The 21,289-nt window shown below is 41.9% G+C and overlaps 1 protein-coding gene across 1 annotated transcript in view; it reads right to left on the bottom strand.

The window, feature by feature from the left end:
* Positions 1-910: 910 nt before the first annotated feature.
* The window catches only part of mib2 (MIB E3 ubiquitin protein ligase 2), a 173,406-nt gene continuing 153,027 nt past the window's right edge, over positions 911-21,289 (bottom strand). Inside the window, exons 15-19 of the mRNA XM_078238623.1 lie at positions 17,376-17,600; positions 13,857-14,035; positions 11,138-11,313; positions 8,327-8,392; positions 911-4,098 (exon numbers count right to left, since the gene is read on the bottom strand). Of these exons, the coding sequence (XP_078094749.1) occupies positions 3,857-4,098; positions 8,327-8,392; positions 11,138-11,313; positions 13,857-14,035; positions 17,376-17,600 (888 nt within the window). The 3' untranslated portion in view covers positions 911-3,856. The remainder of the gene's footprint in view (positions 4,099-8,326; positions 8,393-11,137; positions 11,314-13,856; positions 14,036-17,375; positions 17,601-21,289) is intronic.

Below are 21,289 nucleotides of genomic sequence, written 5' to 3' on the forward strand. Positions count from 1 at the left end.
CACAGGTAGATATAATCCAATAATATCGCTTTGTTCAAATAAGCACTGTTCTGGAAAGAACTCTATTGTTATTTTGTGACGCAGGACCCATCAGGAACAAAGGCACGAACACACGAATACTCACGAACGCGCGCGCGCACACACACACACACACGGGACTTGATGGATTGAGTTATAAGGGGAGGCTGGATAGACTGGGACTTTTTTCCCTGGAGCGTAGAAGGCTAAGGGGTGATCTTATAGAGGTCTATAAAATAATGAGGGGCATAGATCAGCTAGATATCAACATCTTTTCTCAAAGGTAGGGGAGTCTAAAACTAGAGGGCATAGGTTTAAGGTGAGAGGGGAAAGATACAGAAGGGTCCAGAGGGGCAATTTTTTCACAGAGGGTGGTGAATCTCTGGAACAAGCTACCAGGGGTAGTAGTAGAGGTGGGTACAATTTTGTCTTTTAAAAAGCGTTTAGACAGTTACATGGGTAAGATGGGTAAAGAGGGATATGGGCCAAATGCGGGCAATTGGGACTAGCTTAGGGGTTTAAAAAAAGGGTCTGTTTCCATGCTGTAAACCTCTATGACACACGAACACACACACACATGATTGGGAGAGATTCAGGAACATTCTGTTCGAAGTTTTTTTCTTCAATCAATATGTCCAAAGATGTGCGGGTTAGGTTGATTGGCCGTGCTAAAATTGCCCCTTAGTGTCTTGAGATGGGTAGGTTAGAGGGATTAGCGGGTAAATATGTAGGGATATGGAGGTAGGGCCTGGGTGGCATTGTGGTCGGTGTAGACTCGATGGGCCGAATGGCCTCTTTCTACATTGTAGGGTTTCTATGATTTCTTCTTCTATGATGAATATAGGAATAAATTCTCCTCATTTTAATGCAAGCGGAGTCATCAATCACAACAGTAATTCAAAATAATTTATTCACAGTATAGAACTTCAACATGAGGATACAGTAACCCAGCAGGAAACGATAAGGCCATGAGAACAAAACTTCTAATGCAGATGTTAAGCTAAAAATACAGTAACAAAGTCCTGTGGTCTCACATTTCCCATTCTATTTGCTGTGATTTTTTTTTTGCTAATCTTTCTGTTAAGTTCTTTCAGGCGCAAGTACTTACTTATTGATAAATGTCTGAAAAGGAGCAGATACAATGCATTAAGACCAGGGTCTTAGGTCTATTGCTGAACACTGAAGTCCACGATGATTGTTAATAGCAACAGTGCTGCACTGCTTCGCAATGAAAGGATCTGTTAAACATTGTCTCCAGAAACAACAGATCTCCAGAGTTTCTGACCAACGTGCAATGCACAAGAAATCACTGCTTTCCAATAATCTTCATAGTGTTCTTCAGCATATGTCCAAATGTTTTCCAGTTGGTTGGTTAATGACACTGGTTTATGACAAAATGGTTGATGGTTTAAAAAGCCAAACCCTGGAACGGTTCGGCCAATTTGTCTTCACAAATAGAGTAACCATAAAATTCAGCAATGGCTCGATTTCTCCTTCTCTCAGCCCCCCCTCACCTTGGAAAACAGACTCTGACTCTGGTTTAAATCTTCCATAGCTGACAAAACTGCACAAAGATATCTTCCCTCTTTGATCCAGGACTTGAGTATCAATTTATGCACCTTCTTTAATTTCAAGAAAGATTTTAAGATCAAGGAGGAATGTGCACAAGAAAGCCAGGCATTTAGGAACTGCGAGTTTATTTAAACAGCAATTCCTGACCGTACACTTTCCAAAGTCGTACAATCTGTTTGGCACGTGAAACCTGGAGCCACATATTTGCAAAATTCAATTTAATAAAGGCTGCTGAACTAAGCAATGTTTCAGCTAAATGACATACTAATAACTTCATCAGGTTTCAATAAAAAAACTACCCCACGCTAATACAGGCCACGCAACACAATCTATACACTAACCAAAACATACCATCCGTTTTGCTTTTCCAAGTTGCATTTGCAAATTTGTTACCTTAACCTGTTAAGGGTTGTTTTAAATTAAAAATACCTTTGTGGTTTCATTTGGTGGAATAAGTTTTGTAAGTTAAAATAAAGTTTCAATCTTCTCCAAATGTTGCCATGATCTTTTTCAAACCCTAGTTTCCATTTCTACAATCATTTTCTTCATTAAAGCAACACCAGCTAGTAATAATATTTCTTCATGTTCTTTTCATTCAAATAAATACGTAATTTATTATGTCTAAGGACTAAAAGGTAGTATTTGTCAATGCATTTTTATTTATATAATTATAATGCTATGACTGATACCCTGTGTATCATTTGTATTTTTAATTCTTTAGACCTATTTGTAAAAACTATAAACTTAAGCATCTTGATCTTGCCAAATGAACTGATGGTATTTTCTAACTTTGCCTCTCGAGATTGAAGTAACTTATGCTGTGCGACTGTTCCTTTCCCAGGCAAATTGGAAAAGATTAGGTCACAACATAATATTATCACATCACGGTCTTGCTAAATCTCAAAATATTAGATTGAGCCACAGGCTCACAAATCCAACGTACAATATACATTCTAATTAGACACCAAAGAAGTCCATAGCGAACAGTGTGCCAATGTAATAACGGAGGATGGCATAGTATTAAAGCTCTGTCCCTGGGTATCACTGACACATCTAGTAATAACACCTTTACAAAGAACACAGCAGTTATCCAGAATCGGAATCTCATTACTACACTGACCTCATCCCTGTTTTGCTCCCTTGAATACAATATTCAATTTGAAAATTAGACCGGTGAATTGGAGTGGTCTCTTAGTTTCCAAATCCTTGATGGTATTGCATCTGATTCATATTTCTGCTGATTTTTTTATTTTCCTGGAATATTTAAACATGATTACATCTTACAACAGAATATCCGGGTGAGAAGATAATATTTCATTGATCAAAACAAGCATTAATTCTCAGTATTTTCTAGGGAACTTTAATTTATTTTCATTACCATCTTACTTTGTAGTGTCGAGTTGATAGAGTGGGTCAAATCTAATCACTTAATTATGGTTCCAGGCAAATAAACTAACTACATTTACAAAGAGAGAAATGCGCTCGACATATTTAAATAATTAATTAATCTGTTTGATATTCTAGGTATTACCCTCCCCGGCTCAACCCCAATCCTTGCCATTTTACCACATCACCAGGACAACATTCAATGTAATATATTAGCTGTCTAATCTAGCCACAATAACAGAAGTTAGAAGAGGATATGTTTAAAATAAAGTGTTTAAAAATTAATGATTTTATTACTTGAAATAATTAGTTCTGTGCTGCAGAAGCTGCTGTTTTGTTGTTAGCTTGGGATGCAGATGGAAAAGGCTAGCTCTGGCTGATAGGTGTTGTATCTGGAAGATCGTTGAAGTGACATTTTATATTCCTGGAACGTTTAAATATATACAACCGACCATAAGCCACAGTTGTTAGATTATGGATTATATTACACTGTAGTTTTTATATAAATACATACACAGTAAGTTTTTTTTTACTGTAGCTTTGTGCATTTTGCAAGCATTTGTAACTATAAACAGGGCCCAACATTCAATGGTTAATAAACTCGCTTTGTGTTCTGTACAACTTTGCTGTTTTGTTGTTAACGTATCATCCACTGAACTTACAGTGGACCTTTGAGTTATCAAAAATGCAATTCTAGTCTCTCGCTGGATCACAGCATGTACAAACCTCAATCACATGGATTCTAATTGCACTGATGCCAAGGTGCCATGGACTAAAACGGAAGGTGATTACAAACACAAACACAGTGTACCACAGAAAAGGTACAGTACAGAGAATGTTCCGAAAGAACAGAATTATAGAAAAAGAGGTTTGCCATGCATCAAACAAAAATCTGTATCCGTTCTCGAATGTTCTGGCGACAGATGGGGCATGCTTTCAGGGCAACACTGCACTCTAGACAGGAACCGTGACCACACTGGAACACCAGTTTAATCTGGTTGTCGATGCATATGGGGCAGGTTATCCTTTCTTCCATCTGCCTGTATCGAGACTGGAGCTGTTCCAGCAGTTTTCTCTGGTCTGGCGGTTCAGCAGTGGAGCTGCTTTCAATTTCTGTGTTATCTGTCGCATGAAAACATTCCGTCAGTCTGTTGTCAACATGTATACCAGCATCCCGAGAGTGACAACACTGAGATTTGTACAACTCAAATAAACTGAACACAGTGCATTTTGAAAATGTCTCGGGAGAAACACAGAACCTGTAAATCTTAAGTTTAGCACAAGTAGCTACCAGTTAAATGCTCCTTAAGATCTGTCACAGTACAGTGATTTTATGCAATGCATCTTAGGAAAGTATCTGCAGTCAATAAATACTGAACCAGGTTGAATAATTGACTGGTAATAGAAGTGAATATTTAGACCTAGACACATTTGATTCAAGTAATATTTAATTAACATTTTGTTAACAAATAAATCGCACATTTAAATAGCTTCGAAACATAAACAAAAGCGAACAATAACATTCTACTAGTTTCTGTTAAACCAGAAATATACTGCAATGTAAAAGGCCATTTAAATACTTTTAAGGTTTCTAAACGTTGGTATAATTGGTGTAAAAATTCACCTCATTGTGGAACATCAGTATTAGAAACTTCTCATTATAATTATTTGTACCATATTCCAACAAGAAAATGTTGTGATCTTCTGATCTTATTGAGTCACTTGCTATAATACTACTAGATCGCAAAGATTCAGCTTATCTCAGCTGGAAGGGTCAGACTGTCTCTGAATTCAGAAGGTTCAAGCCCCACTCCTCATTCTGAGCCTGTGAAACTTCCAAGCTGTTTTGTTAGCGGTGCCATCTACCTTTCTGCCATACAAGGGATATATTGAAGACATCATGGTCTGGATTTTCCATGGAGGTGGGAATCAGGAGGTGGGTTCAATTCCAGGTCATGAACCCACCCAGTGCCAAACAGATATCGGCCGCTATTTTGACTGAGTTGGGCAGCACGGTGGCATAGTGGTTAGCACTGCTGCTTCACAGCGCCAGGGACCCAGGTTCGATTCCTGGCTTGGGTCACTGTCTCCCTGTGTCAGTGGGGGTTTCCTCCAGGTGCTCTGGTTTCCTCCCACAGTCTGAAAGATGTGCTGATTAGGGTGCACTGGCCATGCTAAATTCTCCCTCAGTGTACCCGAACGTGCGCCAGAGTGTGGCGACTAGGGGATTTTCACAATAACTTCATTGCAGTGTTAATGCAAGCCTATTTGTGACTTGTGACTAATAAATAAACTTTAAATTTTAACTTTAGTTAACCGCCTAAGGGACTGGTCTGCTGTCCAATGAGTCAGCAAGAACATAGCAACGATGGCAGGTCAGTCAAAAAGAGGGCCACATAGTGACTCCTCTGGCAGCAGTTTGCACGTGAACGTTTTAGAACAGAAATTGGCAAAGTTGGAATTCCCCAGATTTCAGAGGACAGCAGGTTGCCTGGACAGTACAGACTGGTGTGCTTTAAAGTCAGTAAGTTTTATACATAAGAAGGGCATATACAGGGCATTGGTGAGGCCGCAGCTGGAATACTGTGTGCTGTATTGGTCCCCTTATTTGCGGAAGGATATATTGGCCTTGGAGGGAGTGCAGAGAAGGTTCACCAGGTTGATACCAGAGATGAGGGGTGTTGATTATGAGGAGAGACTGAGCAGATTGGGTTTGTATTCTTTGGAATTTAGAAGGATGAGGGGTGATCTTATAGAGACCTATAAGATAATGAAGGGGCTGGATAGGGTAGAGATGGAGAGATTCTTTCCACTTAGAAAGGAAACTAGAACTAGAGGGCACAGCCTCAAAATAAAGGGAGGTCGGTTTAGGACAGAGTTGAGGAGGAACTTCTTCTCTCAGAGGGTGGTGAATCTCTGGAATTCTCTGCCCACTGAAGTGGTGGAGGCTTCCTCGTTGAATATGTTTAAATCACGGATAAATGGATTCCTGATCGGTAAGGGAATTAGGGGTTATAGGGATCAGGCGGGTAAGTGGAACTGATCCACTTCAGATCAGCCATGATCTTATTGAATGGCGGGGCAGGCTCGAGGGGCTAGATGGCCTACTCCTGCTCCTATTTCTTATGTCCTTATGTTCTTATGAAGCCCCCTATCACACACAGCCGCTTCACAATGGTGCTGCGAACTGCATCTTGTTACATAAGCTTACAGTCAGCCCTGTAACAGCCTCCATTGAGCTGGACTAATACACAACAGCTGCTCAAAATCCAGCTGTCTCGCTAAAAATTAAATAAAATTAACAGGGATTGATGGTAAACACTGAGTGAATAAGGGTGGGCCTGATTCAAAGCCTGCTCCCTTCCCCCAGGGGGAAAACAGAAATGGAGGCTGCGAGCAGCCACTTTTCCTACTGCCCCATCTTTGTTCCCGTTTCATTGGGACTGGGAATATTCAGCTCCATGGCACTATTCAATAAAGAGCAGAGAACACCCCCTGTGCCTTGACTTATCAGTCTTTTTTCCAATCCTTACTTTGAAAATTAGATTAAATGGTCATTTGTTATATTGCTGCCCATGTAGCAGCTCTTTAAAGCAATTCAATGGCCCTGATTTTGTATCAAGAAAATGATCAAACAGTAAATTGAGCATCAATGTCTGTACATGCACACTTCAATTAGGAAATCAGAAAGTTCCATTTGGTCCTCATCGAGGGATTCGATCACAATGAAACTTCACAATGGAAGTTACGGTATTTATCCATTAGCTAATCCCTAAATAAGCCTGAAAAAGTTAGGACTGGTATATTCAAATTTAAGTAAAATTTTAAACAATAAGTTTCAGTTGGTACCAAACAATCTCTGTGACTGAAAATTTACTATTACAAATGTGGAGTCTGCTTCGTCCAGATTACAATTACTTTTGGAAATTTAAATATGAAAATAAAACATTTTCTTTCTCTTTGATCTCTCTCTCTCTCAACCCATCCTTCTTTCTTCCCTCTTATCTTGCTTTCTGTATGTGATTTTATATCGAGTTAACTATTCTAATTTACACTTTCTGGTTTATGTCTCAGTAAGCATTCTTCAATCTGATTGGTTGGAGAGAGACATGCTATTGCATGCCCTATATACACTACGGCCGGATCCTCTGTACAATTCACTGAACTAGGCTGGAATCGCAATCACTGTAGCTTTTTGCACAATGCTCACAACATATCTGTGGGCAGCGCTAAGTGTAATGAATGGACAGCGCGATTCGTTTTCTGCTGACTGCAAAACGCAGGCCAGTATATGTTGGACGCTATGAGACATCATGAGATATATTGTATAAACGTGAGTTCTTTCTTTAAGTTTGTGTTTGAATTTGTTGCCAGACTTGTTTAAATTCCCTCTTCCTCCTTCTCAATCTTACTTTTTCCCCTTCCCTCTTATCCTTTTGATTCCTCAGTTACCTTGCGTCCTCTTCTACTCTATTCAAGTAGGTGATGCCGTGTACTATTGGCCTCATCCCTTTACCTAGGTTTCCACATTTATAAATGCTCTGGCTGGAAGTTCCACAAAGAGAGTTGGAATCTTGCATTAACATCCAATTTGGGAAACATACTGAAATTACAAGCAAGTGTTATCATTTCAATCTAATAAAACCCCTAAAGAAAACATCGGTTTTAAAAGAAATGTTTTCAGCTGAAGACAAAGAAAAGGACCCCATCCACTTCTTTGCCATAAATAAGTAGGGATAATGATATTTGCCTGACACGGATTTGGACAACTTAGCCACTGCATAAATACTAAACACAATTAAAAAGTAATTGGTGACGGCTGCAAATTTCTTGTCTTATTTCAAAAAATGATTATTTTTGTCTGCTTTAAGAGCTGTGATAGTGCAGCACTGCACTCCCAAACCTGGAACATTTCCATTTTAAATCTCTACCTTGATTAATATTCGAGCATGTCTGCTTTCCCTCGCCGAGGTTTGCTGGTTAGAGATGGAGTTCTAGACAGCAGTGAAGTCTGGCATTTTGGGTGGAAGGGTGGCAAACCAATCATGTTTGATAGAACCTTGCATTTTGTTAACTGTTATTAAAGGATAACTCCATGGTTACATTCTTCTATCCTGTAAAACCTCTGCCATGATTCCATCCATTTTTAGATAAAAACCGCAAATCATTGCGTTTGTGGCTATATTTACCAGAACTTACTGTTCCTTGTCCTTGGAATCGAATTCACTAATTCTATTTCTGTCATTCAGCAGCTAGAGACACCTTATTCTCTCTGGGCTGCATCTAAACCACATATGCAAGAGCTGTGCTGTAGACAATGTTTCAACTGTGAATGATTTAAATACATTACCATGTCTGATTTTCTTTGTTATAGACACTTGGCATTTGATGCATTTCTTCATTCTTACAGAACACTCTGTGAACGAAATAAGAAACGTGAGAAATCAGCATCTATGATGGATATCCATTTCCTTTTGATTTTTTGTCATAGAGTGTTGAATATAATGATAAATAGATCACAGATTAGTACGCTGGGTATTTCTGAACAGTTTCACAAAAGTATCTTGAACATGGGCGGCACGGTAGCACAGTGGGTTAGCACTGTTGCCTCACAGCGCCAGGGACCCAGGTCCGATTCCTGGCTTGGGTCACTGTCTGTGTGGAATTTGCACATTCTCCCCGTGTCTGCATGGGTTTCCTCCGGCTGCTCCGGTTTCCTCCCACAGTTCAAAGATATGCAAGTTAGTTTGATTGGCCTTGCTAAATTAACCCTAGCGTCAAGGGCATAAGCGGGGTAAATATGAGGGGTTATGGGGATAGGTGGGATTGTGGTCGGTGCAGACTCGATGGGCCAAATGGCCTCCTTCTGCACTGTAGGGATTCTATGATTAAACCAGATGAGCTGACACGATGAGCTGGTACATCACACTGTGCTTCCACATCAATATTATGATCTAGTTCCCCAGCCAGTCTATCTGTGCAACTACTTCAATGGGTGCAGTAATGGTTGGCCATTGGGTCTCATTGTTTTTTGGATGTGGACAGTGGTCACTGCATTCTCCTTTCCCTCTGAGTAAAGTCCTCAGTATATTGAGCGATCCAACATTATTTGGGGGCTGTATTGACGCATACACAATTATCTGCTTGGGCATTAGGGGGAGGCAGTGGTATGGAGGTACTGTCACTGGACTAGTAATCCAGAAACCTAGGGTAATGTTCTGGGGACCCGGGTTCAAATCCCATGGCAGATGGTGAAATTTGAATTCAACAAATTTTTGGAATTAAAAGACCATGAAACTATTGTCATGAAAACCCAGCTGATTCACTCATGTCCTTACCCGGTCTGGCCTACATGTGACTCCAGACCCACAGCAATGTGGTTGCGACTCTTAAATGCCCTCACGGATGGGCAAAAAATGTTGGCCCAGGCAGCGATGCCCACATCCCATAAATTAAGAATAAATTATCAGCATTGAGGGATGGTGCTGATTCAGTCACTTTGTGCCTTCTTTAAAAACTGTTTCTTGTGATTCCATTACTGTGCTATTTACTACTTACTAGGAGCTAGCTGTTTGATGATTTTGTCTGTTGGAGTATTGGCATGGTGGGCACAGTGGTTAGCAGTGCTGTCCCTCAGCGCCAGGGACCTGGATTGGATTCTGGCCTTGGGTGACTGTGCATGGTCTGCGAGGGTTTCCTCCGGGTGCTCCGGCTTCCTCCCACACTCCAAAGATGTGCTAAATTGACCCTTAGTGTCAGGGAGATTAGCGGAGTAAATACGTGGAGGTACGGAGATAGGGCCTGGGTGGGGTTGTTGTCGGTGCAGGTTCGATGGGTTGAATGGCCTCCTCCTGCACTATAGGGATTCTATGCTTCTAATTAAGTGGCTGCTAGCGAGTACTGAAACACTGTTGCGGAGAAATGATTGGCTGCTCCCTTTTAATTCCTGTTACCCAAATCCCTTTATTACAACTTGTTTTTGACAGTTCATCATCATTGAAGGCAAATATACCTCCCCTTCATAAAATCAGTACAGCACAGGAGGCCATTCAGCCCATTGTTATCTTCCTGGCCCTCTGAAGGAGCGACTCACCAAGTACTACTCCTCTGCCTTTTTGCCACATTCCTTCAAACACTTTCTTCTCAGATAATGATCTAATTTTGTTTGATAAGCCTCAACTGCTCCTGCCTTCACACTCTGAGGCAATGCGTCCCAGATAGATTGGCCATGCTAAGTTGCCCTTTAGTGTCAGGGGGACTAGCTAGGGTAAATGCATGGAGTTGTGGGGATAGGGCCTGGGTGGGATTGTGGTCGGTGCAGACTCGATGGACCGAATGGCCTCCTTCTTCACTGTAGGGATTCTGAGATCTTAATTCACTGCGTGAATAGGTTTTTCTTCACGTTTCCATTGCTTCTTGTGCCAATTACCTTGCATTTGTGCCTTCTGGCTCTCAATCCATCTACCAATCGGAACAGTCTCTCCCTATCTACTCTGTCCAGACCCCTCACGATTTTGAATTCCTCCCGTCAAATCTCCCTCAGCCTTCCTGTCTCAAAGGAGAACTTTGATGTAACTGAAGTTCCTCATCTTTGGAACCATGCTTATGGATCTTTTCTGCACTCTCTCAAATGTCTTCACATCCCTCCTAAAGTGTGGTGCCTTTTGGAAATCCACATACACCACATCAACAGCATTTTTAGCAAGCGAGTTAAATTGGGTTTAGTTTGGTTAAACTGAGCTCATGTAAGTTGTCCCGTTCTCTTTGATTGCAAAATGATCAGTTCCATCAGGGAATAAAGACTCAAATTATAAGGATGCTGTTGGTAGCACGGTGGCACAGTGATTAGCACTGCTGCCTCAGAGCGCCAATGACCCAGGTTCGAATCCGGCCTTGGCTCACTGTCTGTGTGGAGTTTGCGCATTCTTTGTGTCTGTGTGGGTTTCCTCCCACAGTTGATTTGGCCATGGTAAATCATCCCTTAGCGTCAGGGGGACTAGCAGGGTAAATACATGGGATTAAGGGGACAGGGCCTGGGTGGCATTGTGGTCGGTGCAGACTCGATGGGCCAAATGGCCGCCTTCTTCACTGTAGGGATTCTATTCTAGCACATGGAAGCAGACACAGTTTGGAGTTCACCGTTAGAGATTGCAGACTGTACCTTCACATACTACAGTGTGCTGACAGGGTGAAAACTGAACCAGCAAGGATAGCTCCGAACACACCAGACACTCAGCAGGACCTGCTGATACAGGCAGTAAAAGATTCGTCATAGTATTTGGAGTGGTATGGACACGCCGCAGAACTGTTGTCCCCCCTGACTGCAGCTGTGATCCCCTGAAAGAGAGAGAGAGAGAGAAGATTAAAGGACATTTCTTGTCGGAATTTTGAAACAAAAGGCCTCATTCCTGCCAACTCTCCCTTATGTTCACCATATGACTCCTTGGGCTGCACAATCATGTCAGGGCACACACAGTCATGCAGTCAGCAATTTCTTGATGGTTCTTTCATGATCATCCCAGCGATCGGCCATAAGACAATGCCAAGTGTACCCATCACTTTGGCACACTCGCCTGGTGACGCCGGATTTGTAAATTCATCTACCGTGGAATCCAACCTTTTGGCAACTGAGGGGTGAGTTTGGGGGAGGCGGATGGGTGGGCAGGCAGGGGGGTGGTTGAGATAGTGAGGGGAGTTGCGGGTCAATAGGGAACAGTGCTTTATAAATCACAAACAGAAGACGTATTTATGTAGTGCTTATTATAAAAACTTCACGTGTGCACATTTGTCCCAAGACACTCGAGGCATCATAAACCAATCAAAATTTTCATGGCACATTTGTGAAAAAGGTAGAAAGAATTAAATGTAGCATTTGGAATCTACAGGAGGAAGTCCACAATCACGCGTACTGGAGCTACGTCGGCCTCTTAACTGATCTTCTTGAAAAGAACGCCAAGATTCTGAACTCAGTTTACGTATCATTCGATATTTTTGGCCTTAAGGAAACAATTTTCCTTCAAAAGGTGGCAAATGCAGCGTATTACACAGTTCAAAAGTCCTTTTCTGAATAAATACTGCTTTCGCTAATTTACTGTGAGCAATATCATAGGTGATTTGCCTGTAATAATTTTATTAAAAACAATGGCTTAGGTTTTCCAATTGCAACAGCGAGGGGAATCCTTTTCCATAACTGGGTTACTGTCTGTGTAACAATCAGAAAAGGTAGACTAGCTTGGCTGGAGCGCATTACCTGCCCATCACACTTCCAAGTGTCACATTCAGTTTTCTGTGTCACACTTTGAAGTATAAGAAAAACAAAATAACTCTTGAGGAACACAAAACAGTAAAGGAAGGACATCTGCATTCTCAGATATGGTATTAACTCACCCAGTGTTTACTTAATGGCAAGTAGACTTTGTAACCTCAAAGGAACACCCATTCTAGGAGAATAATAAGACTTTATGTGGTATAATGTTTCTGTGTTATAAAACACCGTATCCTCTGACTCATAACAAGCACCATGACACACACACACGCACACAGTAAATTTTACTGACTCCTTGAAGTTGAAACATGCTGCCCATCAATTCTATATTAGAGTTTGACAACAGCAGAACTTTGCAATTCATCCCAGCGATTTGGTTTCAATGGAAGGAGAGGCATATATGGGTTTTTCCATGGGAGGCAAATTCTAACAACACAGTTTAAAATACTGCCACAGATTTAATTAAAGGCCCATGTTGTCCAAACCCCTGCCACTGACAGAAATAGAGCAGCCGAGAGTGTTTGATGGTAAAATTCATATAATTTAACTAATTGAGAGGCTATAACCTAATCATGGGTTAACACATTTTAAAATAAAGCTTAAAAGAGAGCATAGAAATAATTAATTGATATAACAACTGAGTAAATTTCTCAGTGTTAAAAATTGTATTGCCATGAATAAAACTGTAACGTTATGAGTTTGACAATGATTTTTTGTTTTCTTGTTTGCTGCTTACGTTTGGATACAGTTGCCCAGTTATTGGGCACCATCTTTGCCTTGCCCATTTTTCACATGCGAGTTTAAACCGTGGATGTTGGCAGCATATTTGACTACAGATGCATCACAGCCGAGTCCAGTTCTATCCACACACAGATATAATCATAAATGGAAACCTTGGCAGCAACTCTCTGCCCCCTTCCCAATCCTTTAGCACAGACATTTAACCACCTCAGTTCAGCACCAGTCAGTGACATCGGGAGGAGAGGGGATAACGGGAGTGAGCTGGGATGAGGGAGGAACAAATATATACAAAGAAAACCGGTTCACTTGTGGTTTAAAATCCCAGCTGTATGATAATCGCCAGCCTAAACTAGCAGCATGCGGCTGCTAAGCTTCTGAAGCAAGGATAGCTCACCTCTTTTTTCAATACTTTATCCACTCTCATGGTGTATAACGAGGTTAATGCAATGAGTACTTTTAATGTTGGTTAGGGCAGAATGCACTCAAAGACCAAAATAATTATCATAGAAACCCTACAGTGCAGAAGGAGGCCATTCAGCCCATCGAGTCTGCACCGACCACAATCCCACCCAGGCCCTACCCCCACATATTTTACCCACTAATCCCTCTAACCTACGCATCCCAGGACTCTAAGGGGCAATTTTTTTTAACCTGGCCAATCAACCTAACCCGCACATCTTTGGACTGTGGGAGGAAACCGGAGCACCCGGAGGAAACCCACGCAGACACGAGGAGAATGTGCAAACTCCACACAGACAGTGACCCGAGCCGGGAATCGAACCCGGGACCCTGGAGCTGTGAAGCAGCAGTGCTAACCACTGTGCTACCGTGCCGCAAAGTAAATGACACAAGTTTTTAGATATTGCTACTTTACCTGAATTTCTCTGCAAAACTTTTGACCACCTGTATTATCCTGCCATTTGTGACCAGATCGAGAGGTGTTTTGCCTTTGTAGTTGGTGTAATTAATGTCTGCTCCATCCTGGGCCAGGAAGCAGGCAATGGCAGCACCCACATTAAGATCACTAGATCCCAATAACCCAGAAGTCTGCAACTAAGGAGCAAAGAAACAAAGTCAAAGTTGAGGGTTTAAACAATAAAAACAGTGAGGCTATTAACACTCACCGTTATCAATGCAAAAATGGTTCAGCAAATTGAGGCGAGGAGCAATTGCTGAGTTAAATACCAATATCCAAAGATTGCTGTAGGAACATAAGCGACAACAGGAGTGGATCACATGGCCCATCCAACCTGCTCCACTGTTCAATACCATCGTGGCTAATCTTCATCCTCATCTCTGTGTTCCGGCCTGTTCCTCATATTCCTTGATTCCCTGACAAAAATCTGTCCATCTCAGCCTTACGCAGGTTGAAAAATGAAACATTTACAATTCTCTTGGAAAGGCAACTCCGGAGCTTCACAACCGTTTGAGTGAAGAAGTTTCTCCTCATCTCAGTCCTAAATGATCAGTCCCTTATGAGATTGTGCCTGCACGTTCTAGGTTCCCAGCAGGGGAAATTCTACCCTGTATGCTACAATTAGATCAATTCTCATTCTTCTAACCTCCAGAAAACATAGACCCGATTTATTCAGCCTCTCATCATAGGACAACCCTCTCATCCCAGGGAACCTATTTAGGGAAATAAAAACAAAACACTGCGGATGCAGGAATTCTGAAATAAAACAAAAATGTGGGAAAAGCTCAGCAGGTCTGACAGCATCCACGGAGAGGGAGTTAACATAGAGTCCAATGTGATTCTTCTTCAAAATGTTTAGGTTTTAAAGAGTCATACGGACTCAAAATATTAACTCTGTTTCTCTCTCCACAGATGCTGCCAGACCTGCTGAGTCTTGCCAACACTTTGATTTATAGCAATTTAATGAATCTTGGCTGGATTCTCTCCAATGCAAGTATATAATTCCTTAAATATGGAGACCAAATGGAGATACAGTATTCCAGGTGCGGTCTCACCAAAACCCTGTACAAATGTAGCAAAACTTCCATATTCTTGTACTCCAGTCCCTTGCAATAAAGACCAACATGCCACATGCCACCACAACACATCTTCCCCTCATTCCACGTGTCAGCATTCTGCAGGGACCGTACTCTCAGGGACACCCTGGTCCACTCCTTCACCACACCCAACATCTCACCGCTGTCAATGGCACCTTCCCGTGCAATCGGCGAAGGTGCAATGCCTGCCCCTTCAACTCCTCCCTGCTCACCATCCCAGGTCACAAACATTCTCTTCAGGTGAAGCAGAGCTTCACATGCACTGCCTTTAATCTGGTCTTTGGCATTTGCTGCTCCCAATGCGGTCTACTCTACATCAGAGAGACCAAACGCAGACTGGGTGACCACTTTGCTGAACACCTTTAGTCTGTCCGCAAGCAGGACCCAGACCTTCCTGTTGCTTGCCACTTCAACACCCCCACCCTGCTCTCCTGTCCACATGTCCATCCTTGACCTTTTGCAATGTCCAAGTGAAGCCCAACACAAACTGGAGGAACAGCACCTCATCTTCCGTGTGGACACTTTATAGCCTTCCTGACTGAACATTGAGCTCAACAACTTCAGAGCATGAACTCTCCCCTCCACCTCCACCCCATTTCCATTCATTTTATTTCATTTCTTCTTCTGCTTTTAGCACCTTTCTCAGCGTTTATCATCACCTTACACATTCCCTTTATCCAATTACAGTGACCCCCAACCCTTCCCCATCCTTACAATATAAATCTTGTCCTATTTTCTTTGTTTTTAGCTCTGACGAAGAGTCATCCAGACTCGAAACATTGACTATTCTCTCTCCACAGATGCTGTCGGACCTGCTGAGATTTTCCAGCATTTTCTGTTTTTGTGCCGTGTACCTTGCATGTTAACTTTGTGTTTCTTGCCCACGATCAGCTAAATCTCTCCGAGCTTCAACACTTACAAGTTTCGTGCCTTTTAAAAAATATTCTGCTTTTCTATTCTTACAATCTATAACCTATAATCTATATTCCATCTGCCCACACACCTAACCAGTCTGGATATCTTTCCAGCCTTTGTGTCCTCCTCAGTTTGCATTCCCACCTAGCTTTGTATCGGCAGAAAAGCTTTAACTTCACAAAATTAGCATTTACTATCTGTCTCACCATTGAAATGCACTGAATATTATCAAGTTGCTGCAACTGTGAGATAGAACAAGTACCTTTTATTGATTTGACATTTGTTAATTACTGCCAATCAACCACTCTGAAAATTAATTTTAAGTGTGAAGTCTCGTTCTTGCAGATATTAGATGCTGTCGAAGCTTTTTAAAATGTAAGATTTAACATCTTCACTTCTTAAAAAACTTTTCCCATCTCTTTCCTTAATCTTTCTTTCCTCGTTCAGCACCCGGTTTGACAATGCATTCACTCCCTATAATTCACCCTCTTAGTCCTGTTTATTTCTCAATCCTATGGGTTAAGGAGATACCTGTCCGGTTGCCTTTCCACTTGGGCCCCAGATGCCCAGTTTTCCTCGCTACAGCATCATCAGCAATTTAAGGGTGAAATATTCCTGAGCGTATGAGTGCTGGGACAAAACTCACCAACGGCAGACATTGGTAGATATCCTGTTACAGCAGCATCTGACCCACTAAGGTCATGCAGCAGTCTACGTATCTTGCAGATGATTACAAAATATCCAATAATAATATTAAATTTAATAGTTATTTAAATCAGTGACTGGAAATGGCAGGCTCTTTATTTTATATCTTATTTCAGTGTATTCACAAGTTTATAAGCGCAGGAGAGGAAGAGGCAGCATAACAAACTCACTTAGAGGTTCTATTTTATCCTACGAAGCAAAATGTATAATTTGAGAGTAAACTAAATTTCAGTTGGAATATGGAAAAGTGAGTGTGGATTTGCAATGGCTCTGGTTGATCTTTCCAGAAACAATCATACAATAAGTTTTACTAATAAGCCAAACTGCCTCGGTAGGCCCAGTGCGTCAGCCTGTTCCTTAATGGACGCTCTTAGCGCCTTTCTCAGCCTTTATCATCACCTTTCACATTCCCTTTGTTCAATTACAGCTCCCCCCAAAACCCTCTCCCACCCTCATAGCATAAATCTTGTCTCATTTTCTTTGTCTTTAGCTCTGACGAAGGATCATCAAGACCCAAAACGTTGGCTCTATTCTCTCTCCATGGATGCTGTCAGACCTGCTGAGATTTTCCAGCATTTTCTGTTTTTGTGCCATATGTCTTGCTTATGCTTTGAGTTTAACATACAGGAACAGATTCCAAATATTTTGTGTTACTACATTGTGTGATATAATGAAATGTGTAAGCATATTTTAAAGTGAATACGTTCCCATTATTGGCATGGGCGCAACATTACTGCTATTCTGATCTTTTTAAACGTACATTTGCATACAGCGAGCTGGCTTCGCCTTCCCTCGGTGCCATGGTGGTTGCCAGCTCCTGTCGACACAGCGCCACATGCATTGCGGTATCGCCATCTTCATCCTCTGCATTCACATCACAGCCTTCAGTCACCAAGAGCTGGACCATGTCAGTGTGACCCTGCGTAACGGAAAGCTGCAATGGGGTCTGATTCCGATTGTTCCGAATGTTAATCTCACATCGACCCTGCGGAGAGGGAAGGTTGATAGAGATCTTTCAATCATGTGGCATTCGTCAATTTATAACTTATGCAATAACGTCTCTGGTGCTGATTTGCCGTCTTGCAACTAATCCGAACATGCCAGGACGCGAACATCAGCATTGTGCTGTGATTGTGATGCTTGAAATCCAAATCCACGTGCTGACAGGCAAAGAAGATGTAAATAGACTATTTCACCGCGACCATATGGGCACAAAACTGGAGGATAGTGTTAAAGTGAACAGTAGAGGTTAGAAAATAAGCAATCATAGAATCCTACAGTGCAGAAGGAGGCCATTCGGCCCATTGGGTCTGCACCCGACCACATTTCCACCCAGGCCCTATCCCCATAACCCCACATATTTACCCTGCTAGTCCTCCTGACACTAAAGGGCAATTTGGCATGGCCAATCCACCTAATCGGGAAGCAGTCTTTGAATGTCAGAAGCGTGGTTTGAAAAACCTGCAAAGTTTTAGTGGAAAGAAAAGAGCAAGGGAAATAAAAAGCTTCATAGTTACGAGATCGCGAGAAAAATTAAATTTGATGATGTGACATCTCAGTGAGCATGCAGGGAAGAGGAAAAGCATATCAGGATGCGTGGGGAGGAGGATGGTTTGTGAAGAAAAGTGGGTCTAGAAGTGGAATGGCCATCGTGATAACACCCAATATCTAGAGACAGGAGGATAGTGAGGAAGAGGGAAGGTGTAAAAGGCAGATGAGAAAATCATCAGGTGATGAGCTTTTCCTCATATCCTGCCTGCACAAGGGAGATATCAGAAAGACCTACAGGAGTGGCATTCAAACCTTTGTAGAGATTGGAAAGACAAAGCAAAAATACTGAAAAGAACCACCAATTATGTGCAAGTTCGTCCACCCTTTCCTCGAGCTTCAGAACCCACATTCTAACACCACGTCAAGTTGCAGCGTTTAACTGCTGCAGATTGAGGAATAGTGAAATGAGAATGTGTTGGACTGAATTCATTAAACTCAATTTAAACTTTTGCTAATTATGACTGAAGGATTTGAACTGGAATCTGAAGTTAGTTCCTGGTGAATTCTATGTATTTGTGTGGGTGTACTGGTGGGAGGCTACAGCATTCGTTATGTAAAGCCCACACTTTAGAATAACAATAATCAGCTAAAAGCTGTCTTGCTCACTGGGATAAATCAATGTCCACGGATTGTAGTAACGCCTCAGGAATTGAGTCTGTTCTGCACAATGTTCCACTTTACTACCCAAACTGTAATACAGCAATACTGAGAGCTTGCTATAAGACATAGGAGCACAATTAGGCTCACTGTCAAGATAATTAACCACAGCAAACATTCACCTGCCCCTTTGAAAAAAATATATCAGTTTGTAATGAGAAATGTAGCGGACCGGAAAATAATTGAGTCCAACTGGATCTTCCCAATTGTAGAAAATTCAAGTTTAGTTCCTTCTGAATACAAAGTGTTATTCAAATTCCTCATCTCAACTCATATCTCATGCACTACCATAGCAAAGAAAACCCTCAATTTACAGTCAACAGATATCATTGCAAAACATGAGTTTGGCACTGGGCGGCACGCTGGCACAGTGGTTAGCATTGCTGCCTCGCAGCTCCAGGGACCGGGGTTCGATTCCCAGCTTGGGTCAATGTCTGTGTGGAGTTTGCACCTTCTCCCCGTATCTGTGTGGGCCTCCTCCCACACTCCAAAGATGCGTGGGTTAAGGGGATTGGCCATGCTAAATTGACCCTTAGTGTCCCGGGATGTATAGGTTAGAGGGATTAGCGGGGTAAATATGTGGGGTTAGTGATAAGGCCTTGGTGGGATTGTGGTCGGTGCAGACCTGATGGGCTGAATGGCCTCCTTCTGCACTGTAGGGTTTCTACGATTCTATGAAACAGCAAATTCTCCAAGTCACCTTCAGCATTCCTCTCCAGTGTAGTGCTTTGCAAAGATACATCAGCGTTATATTTGATGCAAAAATAACCAAATCTGAGAAGGAGCCCAGGTACCAGATCACAATTACTCCTTTAGCCTTTCAGCCATTTAAAGCATTACCTGAAAATAACACAGCTAACAAATTCAGCAGATTGCAATTATTTGAAACATCTGCCACTGTGAAGTTTTGAAGCAGAGTTTAGCCCTAAAAGGCTCACATAAACAAAGCTGATAAGAGTCATGTTCATTGAAATATACTGGCACTCTCCAAATTAAAAGCACTGGGCTTTGATTCAAGTGCAACAAATGGACGATTCATTGGAAACATTAACTCTGCTTCTCTCTCCACAAATGCTACCTGACCCACTGAGCCTTTCTGCATTCCAATGATTCCCCCTCAATGCCTGCCAATGTGCGATGCTGTGCAATCCTTTGCTGAGGATCAAGCCCAAGATGGGATGCAAAGCGCCTTTTCTTGTCAGTTTGGATCTTTGTTTCTCTAATGGGGACCCATGAATTGGATTCTGAGTTTGGTTTTTGGAGCAAGCAAGGAATGGATTTGCACTTGCCCGGTCCACTCTGAGCATTGGCTTTGTAACTTTAAAGATGGAGAAAAAAAATAAACAATAATTTTAAAAAATTGATGAAATCACTTGCAACTGATTTCCATCCATTTCTGGCCCCAGTACATTTTAGAATCAGGAATGCCTCGTGTGCTAAACTCTAATGCAATGCACCAGGTCTAACCCACCCAAAGGATAGCTAGCTAAGAGCAGCAAACTCGGGTATGTAAATATTCAAAGGCTTTTGTGCTGGCACCGAGGTTTGCATCAGCTTTTGTATCACTTGTACCTCTTTCCACTACCAATATCGCCCAGTGGAAACTCTCTGAACTACTGGTGTACAGACAGATAGATGCCAGGCAGATGCCTAAAAGCTGCTGTCTGCCTTCCCACCAGCATCCACAGATCTGCATTTGCAGTAATAGGCAAAATTATCATACTTCAGCAGAGGACCGAGACATGAAAAGGGATATCTTCATTATCAGAGGAAACATTAGAACAGCGGATAATAACACGGTTGAATTTCAGAAAGGAAATTCTACGGCAGCCATTGCAATAGCCTTCAATTATCATTAATTGTGTACTATTAATAGATATCAGAGAATCCCTACAGTGCAGGAGGCAGCGATTCGGCTCATCTGGAGCACCCAGAGTAAACACAAGCAGAACACGGGGAGAACGTGCAAACTCCACACAGACGGTTACCCAAGGCTGGAATTGAACCCGGGTTCCTGGCGCTGTGAGGCTGAAGTGCTAACCACTGTGCTACACTATAACTACAGCTGTTCAAATGATCAAACATTAAAAAGATTCATTTTCCAAAAGAGAGCATATAATCTTTAAGAAAGTGATGGTTTAGCCTTGTAATCAACAACACTATGATGAAACAATTTGTCTAGGAAACAACTTGTGGTTAGGATAATCTCTGGAAATACTTTGGATTTTTAACATCATGTGATCTCTTGATTAACTGTTAAGTGCCCCGTTATTCAAACATACAGACAATGCTGTTGGGCAACATCCTGTTTATTAAAAGAAGAACATTTAAGATCTGCTCATTTGGACAGAAGTGTGTCTATAATTGAATGGAAAATATGACAAGTCAAGTGAATGACTCTGGCTGGGCCTGTGATTCATTTTCGTGTTGTTCTCAAAACTCTCGCAGAATAGACTTTAATCCCAA

This window comes from Mustelus asterias, chromosome 22, assembly GCF_964213995.1.
Source record: "Mustelus asterias chromosome 22, sMusAst1.hap1.1, whole genome shotgun sequence".
NCBI lineage: Eukaryota > Metazoa > Chordata > Chondrichthyes > Carcharhiniformes > Triakidae > Mustelus > Mustelus asterias.